Source organism: Brachionichthys hirsutus, chromosome 10 (assembly GCF_040956055.1).
Source record: "Brachionichthys hirsutus isolate HB-005 chromosome 10, CSIRO-AGI_Bhir_v1, whole genome shotgun sequence".
Lineage (NCBI taxonomy): Eukaryota > Metazoa > Chordata > Actinopteri > Lophiiformes > Brachionichthyidae > Brachionichthys > Brachionichthys hirsutus.
The window spans coordinates 2,004,657-2,015,965 of NC_090906.1; the positions used below are offsets into that span (position 1 = coordinate 2,004,657).

General features: G+C 50.5%; 1 protein-coding gene across 1 annotated transcript in view; it reads left to right on the forward strand.

Moving 5' to 3' along the window:
- uvrag (UV radiation resistance associated gene) overlaps positions 1 to 10,934 on the forward strand; it is a 40,854-nt gene extending 29,920 nt beyond the window's left edge. Inside the window, 2 exon segments of the mRNA XM_068744244.1 lie at positions 3,260 to 3,351; positions 9,805 to 10,934. Of these exon segments, the coding sequence (XP_068600345.1) occupies positions 3,260 to 3,351; positions 9,805 to 10,573 (861 nt within the window). The 3' untranslated portion in view covers positions 10,574 to 10,934.
- Positions 10,935 to 11,309: the final 375 nt, after the last annotated feature.

An 11,309-nucleotide genomic window follows, 5' to 3' on the forward strand; every position in this document is an offset into this window, starting at 1 on the left:
CCCGGTGGCTGTCGTCTGGTTGAACACCGACTGTTTCCCCGGTGGCTGTAGCCTGGTTGAACACCGACTGTTTCCCCGGTGGCTGTAGCCTGGTTGAACACCGACTGTTTCCCCGGTGGCTGTAGCCTGGTTGAACACCGACTGTTTCCCCGGTGGCTGTCGTCTGGTTGAACACCGACTGTTTCCCCGGTGGCTGTAGCCTGGTTGAACACCGACTGTTTCCCCGGTGGCTGTAGCCTGGTTGAACACCGACTGTTTCCCCGGTGGCTGTAGCCTGGTTGAATTTGTTTCCGTGTGGTTATGGCTCCAGTGGATTGGCAAGCGGAGGCTGTACACACTGCTGCATTCTTTGGGTTGTGATTTAATCACCGCGGTGGAAGGAGGATGAGTCCTCGTCTTCTAAGATGTGACGGGTCAATAGACCGTCTCGTTCCAAGTCGTGCCTGCGATGACCCGGCGGCCATTCTGAGAGACTCTGCGTCGGTCTTGTTGAATAGTCAAACAGGAAAGGGAGTGTCCAGACACAAAGGTGTGAGACGTAACGAGGAGCCCTGGCCAGATCTATTTCATCCTGTCATCATGTGAGCACACCCCCCCCCCCCCCCCCTCGCTGTGGCCCTTCCCGTCCAACGCCTCTCGCCTTTCAGCTGACCTCAGTCCCTGGGACTTTCTGGTTGAGCCCCGTTACAAAGAACCCCACGGCCAGCTTGAAAGCGCTCTTCCATGCACACGTACTTGCCGGCATTCATCACAGTGATGTATGAAAGGGAAACCAGAAATGACAAGCTGTCTCAAGTGGACGGATTCGGAGCAATTTGTCTCATCTGGTCTGGAGCTGTTGACATAGAAACATTCGGTTTCTCGTTGCCGTGTTTGTGTAGAAACGCTCCGCGATTCTTATTCTACCGAGGTTGGGGAGTTACGTGCATTTGCATTTGGGGGTGGAATGTGTTTTTACTTCTATCAGCTGGAAGCGACTCCCAAAGATCAGCCCGTGTTTGGAGCAACAATCTAAACCCTCGGCTGTTTCCACCCAGCAGGCGACGCTTTCACCGAGCAGACGACTGGAAACCGAACGCCGTGTCCCGAAGCTCCGGTTCTTCCTACAGATGACACTGCTGGGTCACTAACGTGTGTTCTTCTGCTTGTGAGTCAGGGAGGGGGGTGGGGTTTGGATGGCTGCGTGCTTGACCGCTAGCATCCAGGATATAGGTATACCTTCCCGGGACGAAGGCCACGATCAGCTTGCATGTAAAGAGTGCGCTCTGAGGGGGAAGCCTAGCGCCGCTTCCTTCAGGGAGGGCCAGGCCAGTTGATGAATATTGATGGCGTCTGGCTGCTTGGTGTTGGGGGGCTGCTGGATTCAGTCTTCCATGCTGTCTGAATATGTTTAACACGTGTCATTACAAAGACACCGTGACGCATGAGTCGCCCGGTGCTGCTGCCAACCACAGCTGGAGCGTCGACGGTGCCCACTGGCGGAGGTTTGGCGGGTTTGGAGGTAGCGTTGTGAATCTTTTCACGTTTGCATCCGTCATGACGGGTCCGGTGGACGCTTATTAAGCGTCCACTAACATCCGCAGTAATGAAGTGTGCCCAGAGCATGCCCAATGATCAGCCATCACGCTCTTGTCTTCGCCCGTATCCATTTTCTGGGTGCTGGGGGGGCGCCTGCCAGGAATCTATTCCCACAAGGAAAATCATATCAGGCACATGTGCGGATGCACACTCGTGCGCTCTCCCACACACAGCCATGTCATTTGACAGAGGGCTCCTGTCAGACACGCACTGCGGTTATTGCACACACGTCAGCGTTCAGGCCGGGTGGGCGGGGCTTAAAGATAGCATTGTGTTGCGCTCGCTAACTGAGAATCAACGAAACAGACGAATGACCTTCACCTTGGCCGAAGCCGCTTTTATCCTTTGCTAATATCTGATTTCTGATTTATAATGACCATGTACTTGACATTTCCACGGGACTGAGGTACAGTATTCCTTTTTTTAGCATCTGGCTGCAGAACAAGCAAGCCCCGCCCCCCCAAACTCATGCCATTATTGATCTTGGCGTTCCGTTTCAAACCCAATTCCGTTCGGCCGTCCCCGCGGACATCGGAGCGCCGTCATTTGGTCCGACCCTGCGGTTTAACTTCAAGCCATGAATAGATCTCTGTTGTTCTCGTGGTTTTTGGATCATTCCTTCACCAGCTGCGCTCCGACGTGACGCTCCGTCTCCGACGCCATCTATCGGAGCTCCTTTTGATAAAGCCCTCCTGATACCGTCATGACTGTTGTTGCTGCGGCTCCCCCTAATAGACACGGATTGTTCAAGGCACACTTGTACAAACACACAGAGACGTGAAGACGTTGTGCATGCAGTTTATTAGGATATACTGTCCATGTTTTAAGGACTTCTTCAGACCCAAAAGCAACATCGTGTGATGTTTGACGCTCATGTAACGCCTCTGTTGTCGTATCACTCCCCCATCATTTGTCCGGTATGTTAGGTGCGTCTGTCATGCGCACTCCATCTCATCGCCAGAGGACTGTGTGTAGGAATCAAACACGTTGCCATGGCGTCCGAGTGGAAACAAACAGATGTCAGCTGGTGTTGGCGGTGTGTGTGACAGAGGGGGGGGGGGGCCTGGGAAGATACGCCCGGGCCGTGCGGCGTGATGCTCCTCTGCTGTTCGGCGATGTAGGTTAAATAAACTCCCGGGGACAAGGGTCGGTCTGCTGGGACATCGCTCAACTGTTGGCGGAGATATTTCTGGCACCGGCGGCGAACTTCAAAGATGTCCGTCCTGCTTTAGCTCCAGGTTTGATGCTGTGGAATAAAAAAAAAGCACTCCGGTACACGGGAGGGAACATCAAAGGCCAAATCTAGAGAGAGGGGAGCTGACTTGAGGATGCAATGGGGTTTCTATTGTGATCTCCTTGCCCCATTTCATCCAGATGTTTAATGCTGACTTTGGTTTTCTCGCCGCCCGCATCTCATCCCCTGTCTTTCCACACACATTCCGTATTAGTGCTTCTTATCGGGGAAGGGCTGCCCATTGTGTGTCCAGATGAGTAATAGTCTCGTGGGGAGAGTTGAAGTGTGTCACGGCGAAGGAATGCAGACGTTCCCCGTAGGTGGTGTTTCTTTCTTCTCCGAGCCAGTGTCCAAACATGGAGCGCCTTGCATACGTGTCTGAGTCCGCCACACGATCGGGAGGCGGCTTGAGGTTAATTACTCTGCATGCTTCCCTTTCTCTTGCAGCTCAGGTATCAACACGGCTTGACCACGCCAGACCTGCAGCAGACGCTTCCCAATCTGAAGAACTTCCTTGAGCACGGCCTGCTGGTCCGATGGTGAGTCCCACAAAGACTCCTAAAGCCTCAAATATTGACATCTGCATTCGCAGATCGACCGATCAAGCTTGATAAATCAGAGGGAAAAGGAGGTCAACCCAGTGAGATGTTACTTTTTCACTGCACTTGTTTGGAGTTCCTGTTAGATTCCACGCTGGCCCGGTTGTAAGGCAAACTTCTTTTTCACGGAGGCCATGTTTTGTCCACGTCCTCGGGTGATGATACTTTTAGTGCAGAGTTGGTTTGGAATATTAAGTGACCCAAAACAGAAATATAATAAAAGCTATTAATTTTGCACCCCGAGGCATGGGTTCACCAAAATAAAAGCCTCAGGCTGCAGGTGTACGTGTCTACGTGTCCCAGCAGTCCTTTGACATACATGAGTTGATAACAGCCGGTCGTAGAATTCTTTATCGGTCATCTGCTCCAGGCACATGATGTCTACCAAGAGCGGGGACACGCCCGTCCCTCCACTCCGCCCGGCTGCAGCTATGAAGGTGATTTATTGCCACTTCAACCAGGACTCTGATGTGGATCCTATTTTATGGGGGAAATATTTTCTGGTTTCCCTCTGATGTCTACGGGAGCTCTGCGGGAATTCTGTGATTTACAGATGGTCCTGATGGACAGATGGACAGCTTTACTTGAAGGAGAAGTAACAAATTCCAGCTAACTATAGCCGCCGTTGGCTAGTTAGCGCACATAGCCGTGTAATCTGTGGTCTTTTTTTGGACCCCCCCCCCCCCTGCTTCTTTTCCACTGGCAGGCTACACTGACAGGACGGCATCTGCATGCAGTGGAGCTAAATTGCTACGCAGCTAGCAATTTAAGCTATCGGCCTGTAAGGATAAGCCTTACAAGTTATTGTAGCCACAAGCTAACGTCTCCAAAATCAGTGCGGAAGTGAATCATGTTGTGTGTGTGTGCAGCAGGGAGACCAGGACTCCTCTACTTCCTATTTATTATATATATATATATATAGAGAGAGAGAGAGAGATATGATATAATATATCTATCAATCTATATATAGATTATTTCAATTATATCATGTTGCACCATTCAGTGTCTTTGGACAACGCAAGGAGTCCCTTCAAAGGAGATTACAAATCAATCGTGTTGTCAAACACAAGTCATGAACATTTAGGTACCAACATCCCATAGTGTATTATGTGCAAGTCGGTGTGATACTAGACACGTCCAATAGGTCTAAATATTATAGATAAATGATCACGTTTCACCTTTGTGATGATGCACCGCTACCGTTACCTCTTACCCTCTCGAAAGGCCAAGTTTGATGAGATTTGCAGCAGCTTCTTTGTTGCAGTGAGGCGGAATGCTTAGATCTCTGCCTCTGGCCTGCCGGTAACCCTTCACCAGACCTGGGGAGTTCAGCTCGGCTTCCCTATGAAAGAGAGTCCTCTTTGATCTCTGCCCCTAATCCCTGGGTCAGCAAAAGGGGAAAACGTGTCTTACACACATTAATTGAATAATCTTTTGTTTTGAAATGAAAGAAGCCTTGAAAAGCCTGAGCGCTCCCCCCCCCACCCCCCACCCCTACTAACTGGGAAGGAATGGTATAAAGATAGACGAGATGAAAGCGTGGGCCCGTGAACGATGTGTGCGTGTGCGTGTGTGTGTTTGCTAGGTGAGGGTGCTCTACAGTGGCGTGCCTCAGGCACACACACCTGTGTAACGATGACACAACAGGAACAGCAGCGAAAGCGTTGCTGACGTGACATCAGCTGGGAATGAAGAAAAACTCGGAGCTTCGGAAGCACGAATGAACCCGAGTCGTTCCCGCCGACTGGGTGGAATAAAGAGCTTGAGAAGAACGTGGCATTTTCCTGTTTTCCTTAACAAATAAATAAACTATATTACTACTTAGTTGAACACTTTTTGTGCTCCAGCTGTACGAGTTACTTTTTTTTTTATTTAAAGGCAAATTAAAATGAACCGCTATGGTCTACCGTGAGTCATTTTTACATCGTCTCTCTTTGTGTTAAACCAGATTTAATGCATTTAAGCAGCGAGCTTGATCTTGTGTGGCTTCTTTGTTTACTGCTCTTCAACTCAACATGTTGTGACGTTTTCTTTTCTTTTCCTTTAATGATCCATGACGATATTAATCGACACGGCTGCCCAACCCGTCATCGCAGATCACGCGTTTCGTGTCCTCCCGAACCTGAAGCCTCTAGAAAGAACGAGGAGGCGAGCGCGCCATTGTAGCGAGCAACAAGGAGGATGTGCTACGAGTTTATTATTTTTGTCAAAGCAGTTCCAGTCTTTCCTTTTATTATCCCCCCTTTCCAACGTAAACATGGAGGAGTTATATATTCGTATGTGTTTTCCAGCACTGGGACCCGATGCATAAACAAGCCGCAGGTTATTTTCCTCTAGGCTTTGATTGAGGGGGCTAATCTGCTTCCTCTCTTCCGAGCTCTTTCTTCCTTCCACGCATCCAAACAGGTATAATGTGATGAAGGGTATGGCCGAGGGCCGTCCTCCCAGAACTGATTTGGAATCTGTTCCTGTACAACTAATTCAGCGTAGATCCAGTCTGCAGGGAGAGCCTTTCCCGCAGCGCCAAGAACTCCGCAATGAGAGCGTAGCGGGTTCATCTTTTTGTTTTACACGCACTGGATGGAATAAGGGGAGGAAAAGCCGAGTTTGTATAAAAAAAGTATTTTCTGTACAGCGGGCGATGTCGTCTGGCTCGCCGTAGATCACATCTCCATACGTTTCTGTACAGCACTGTCTCAGAAACACATCATCATCACATGTCGTGATATACAGACCTGCTCTGGTGAGAAACGGGCAGTGGTTTTTTTATTTATCTCGCTGAAGGATAAGAAGCAGTGGAGAAAATGGTGAATGTATGACTGTGAGGCGGACAGAGACGGTACCAGAACCCGACTCTCTGTAAAGTCTGTTGACATCAAAGCCAAACGCGTTCAGCATGCTCCCATTTTGCCGCGCCGCATCCGCTGCAGGCCTGGCACAGGTTCACAGGGATCTAATCCAACGCCGGTGCCTGGGAGCAGGGACACAACATGGGGGGCGGGGGGGAGTCGAGGTGTGGCACGGCGCCTGCTCGGGCAGATTGATCACTGCATCTGGAAGATGTGAGCTGCACAGGGTGACCCCATAGTGGGCGAAAAATATACTAAACCATTGTTGTCTTACCCGATGTCAACAAGGACTTGTTGCACTTTTACCAGGATGTAAAAATTCCACTGTAGGTGCTTAAACATTTTTAATTACCCGACACCTGCCCCCTGTGTGATCCCATACTTTTAATAACGGGTGCTGATTTTGGGTTAATAGGTCACTTCATTTTGTTTGCCTTGTGATGAACAGAAGCTCCGCCTCCCTGCACAGGGTAAACGGTTACAGGAAATGGATGGGTGGATGGAAGATATTGGTGTTAATGGTCTGCTAAACGGAGAATGAGGTCACATTGTCTTCGTGTGTGTTGTAGCGTGAGCTGCTCTTTGTTTTTGAAGCCAAGGCGGCTGCTCATTAATCCACATGAGGAGTTTGTGTGTGTGTGTGTGTTAGTTTTCACAGTTTCTCCAGTGTCTGGATTTTAAAAAATAATTTCTTGGGTCACCCTATTTATATTTATTATGCTGCTAAAATCCTGTCATTTGCATCAGCAAAACAGAAAACTAGAAAAGCATTCAGAGACCTCCACCAAGCAGCTCATTCCCCCTCCGAATTGGATTTACACCGTCCACATGGTTGATCTGGATCAGCACTAAAAGGTTCTAGATTGTTCTTGGTATCTTTATACACCAACCATGAAAAGTCAAGGTGAATCAGAGTTGGGGGGCTTTAATATTAAAATATGATATATTTTTTCCTGACCTTATTCTGGGTCCGATCCAGATCAAATTCGTTGGTGAGATAGAGATCCCCCCACCCCACGTGACTGTTTCAAATTCCGTAAGCGTCGGTCGATAATCAACCGAGATATTGAGGAACAGATTTTGATGCTCAATTGACTGCAATGTTACCGAAAACTTCAAAGTGATCCAGAATCCAGGATCTCTTCTGGATCATCAACAAAATCATCTGTTGCTGGAAACATTCACAACATTTCCTGATCACGGACGGACGGACGGACAAATGGCGGCGATCACATAAGCCCCGCCTCGGCGGGGGTAATAACTCTGTGCTATTGGATGTGCTGTGTTAGATAATGCACCGTTGGGGCCAAATGAGGAGCTGCACTGCGGTGACCCCCCCACCGTCTGCAAAGGCCGGACAGTCAGCAAGTCCTCTCCTGCTAAAACAAATCCGAAGCTTCCAGCGAAGTGCGTATCAGATATTTCATTGGGTTTGCACGAGTATTTTCACGGGGATTTCCCTTCACCGCATCAAACGACCAAATCTTATCTGCTGCCGTTTCCTTTGACCTGAAATCACGGCTCATTTTCAGGCTCTGGATACGAACGGGGTCGTCTTGTGAAGCTTTTCATTGTGAGAATGACGAGAGCAGGCAAAACATCTTTTGCAGGAGTGAAGGCTATTTCTGGCTTTGGCATGTCAGGTTTTTTGGGTTTTTTTTTGCTGATGATTTAGGCTGAGGCCTCGTAGCAGCCTTTAATGCAAGCGAGCCTGGAGCCCACAAACTTGAAGCCAGGCTGTGGGTGGGTAGCATGGGATACCAGTGGAGGGAGCCCATCACAGCTGTACATTAGGGATGAGCAGCAGGGCTTTTCCCTCCATCAATATTTACGTCGAGCTGCGGTGACGAACGCCGAAGGAAATGTCAAAACTGGCCGGGAAGTTTGAATTCTGGGTCTCTAAAAACAATGGCATCAATAAAAACGTCTTGCAGCATCTCAATAGAACAATAAACGTAGGTTCACTCTGCTGCTGCATGATTTAACACAAACGTAGATCCAACTCAGAAACCAAGGGGAACAGCACACCATGGTCCGAAGAAGACATTCTTCATTATGCAAAAAAAAATAAAAAAATATGTGGTGCCATGACCCGGATTGACCTTGGCTTAGATGAAATGGATTGCCAGACAGCTCGAGGGAGGATCAAAGACAATGCTTCAATTCAAAGCCGTCAGCTCAGCTGTTGCCATAAGAACGTTAGTCGAGCTACAAAATATATATATTATCTCGTTATAAATGATGCATCCAACGTTTCACTGGCCGCTCCTCGTCTCCACTTCCCAAACCTGTATCGTGTTTCAAAGGGACTGAAGCACATTTTCCACTTGCTTAAACGATAATCGGCTTCTCGTGACATCTGTCTTTATTCCTTCCTGTCAACTCTGGTTCAGGATATTTTGTTTTTTTGGAAGCGGCTTCCAGAGAGCACACGACGGTTTAATTTGGAAAGTCGCAGATGCGTCTTTGAGATGGCAAATCATTCAGCTTCTCTCTGCTCCTTCTTTGTCTGCCCAGAATAGTAGGTGTTAAAGAGCACTTTGGTTCTGCTTTCGCCGCCGGAATGCTTTTCTGCAGAATTGAGCGTGCGCTAGTTTAGGGCGGGATCGAGCCGTTCCTATTAAATAATGTGTTTTGATGGGCGGGCGCTTCCAAGTAAAACACAGGTCTGCTCTTCATGGGACCCCGGGCCTTTATTTCACTAGCCCCCCACCCTTGGTTGACCATCCGATGTTTCTCCAGTATGTACAAATTGTTATCGTGCTGGAGCTTCAGAGTGCGGATGCTTCTGATTGGCTGTGTCACCGGCGGTTTGAAGTTTGACGGGCTTCTCCGGGCGTCTTGGTGCAGCGTCCTGCCTGACAGCCCTGTCAAGACCACCTCTGCAGGGTGTCTGCATGGGTCAAGGTGAGGCGGGGGGGACAACGAGGACATCTGTTGTGGCTGCATGTCCGGCTAAACAAGCAGATATTTGTCCTGGAGTCTTTAACAAGCACATGTGGATCGCTCTAGAACTCTGGGAGCCGCTGCTTGACCTTTGACCCCCCCCCCCCCCCCCAGCAGCTCCAGTGCCTTGGCTCCCCAGATAGCGCAACGGTCACGTTAAGCAAACCGCTAAGTCCTCCTGGGATCTCGGCCTTGGCTCTCGGAAGAGGCAGGGAGGCCTCTATTTAAGTAGATTTATGGCTCTAGTGCTGGGGGGGGGGGGGGTTAGGGTGTCCCAAAAACCCACAGTCTGTTATCTGTTATGGAATAAAAATGTCTGACATACTTGGGTGGACGCACGCTGCGTGCTAAGAGCTGCAGCTGTTTCTGTCCCGGATCAAGGGAAGGGAGTCTGGTGCTGGGGGGGGGGGGCGATGCCAAGGACATCGGCGGACTACCGGGTCAAAGTAGAGGCTGGGCGTCTGAAGCGATTCCTCGGCTCGCACCAATCGTCTCTGTGGGACATTGATCGGGTTCGCCTTGTTGAGTTTCATTCCAGGATTGCCGTTTCCGTTGCTTCTATTTACGTCCTTCTCTTTCTCTTTCTTCTTCTTCTCAGCGACAGACACCACGTCTCCAGCGCCATCCCGGTGCCGAGCAAGTCTCAGCCCGGTTCGTCCGCCGCCTCGGACATCGCCTGCCCCCGTCACACCGGCTCTCCGGACCGAGGCCCGAGGAAGAGGGCGGGCTCTGAGGCCGATAAGCCCGAATGCAAGCCAACTCCTCCACCCAGCTACGGCACAGCCACGGCTGAAGACCGTGCCCCGGTTGGCTCGGAACCCCCTTCGCCTCCGGTCGGACTGCTGCTGTCCCTCGGCGCTGGCACGGCACCGCCGGGCCGAGCCAAGACTGCAGATGCTGGAGAGGAGGCGGAGCAGGAGGAGGTTGGGGAGGCGGGAGATGTGGAGCGAAACCGAAGCACCGATAACGAGATTAAAGAGGCAGAGACTGAAGAGCAGCCGGCCAGTAGCACGACGGAACCCGCCTCCTTCACTGGGGAGGAGACGGCGGCCCCCAGTCGCCACATGAACGGCTGTCTGCTGCCAGGTAAAGCCCCCGGCCTGGGGCCAGAGCTCTGCTGCACCGTGGAGCAAGCTGAGGAGATCATGGGCACCGAGGCCACCGGCTTAGCGTCGGGGCTGTCGGACGAGGCCCGAATGGAGGACTTCCGCTGCATCCCCGTGGAACACGCGGTCGCCGTCGACAGCGATGAGCAGGTGCTGGGCGAGCTGGACGTCGCCGGCTTCGAGGAGTTCTCCAGGCGCATCTGTGCACTAAACGAGAACATGTCCAGCTTCCGGAGACCACGGAAGAGCTCGGATAAGTGAGGCGGGAAAGCGTGGAAAAGCGTGCATCAGAAATCATCCAGCTATTCTGGAATAAGGTCTATTCTGGAATAAGGTCCAAAATGCACTTATTGTAAACATTTCCACTGCAGTCTATAAAATGTCGCAGAGACAGCAAGCGTTCTTTTTTCTTTCCTGTTTCCGACAGTAGACCACAAACATGGCGGCCTGCAGGCCTGTCGAGTATCAGTTAGACCGTTAATGTAACCGATAATGCTCAAACAACGTATTTCAAAGACATCCCAGGTCCAAAAACCACCGTCTCTAAATTGTAAACGAAGCAGCGACTGTTAATGTTCTACTTTTTTACGTGAAAGGTGACGTGAAACAATAAATCAATGATCAACTCGTCCTGGCTGCTCCGGCACAAAGCCTGCTGTCCCGGTGCCGACCTGCCGATTGAACGCTTCCTGTGCGGCAGGCACAGGTTGATCCCACCAATGACCTTCCGTGAAGCGAGGTGGTTGTGGCGTCCGCTCGCCGAGCTGGAGGCTTCCTAGCCGGGACACCCCCCCCCCGCGCCAGCCGACCCACGCGCTGTTTCTCCTCCTTCGGGTCTTACGGTTGGAGCTTACTGCACAAGCGGTGTGATTTTCTGTCCATCTTTTTTTTGTTTTCGACATCGAGGTTAATATTAAGTCCGCTGATTATCATATTTGTACACCAAAATATGTACTGGAGTTTCTGTTCCGTTGGAACGTCTGACTCGGGCTCTACG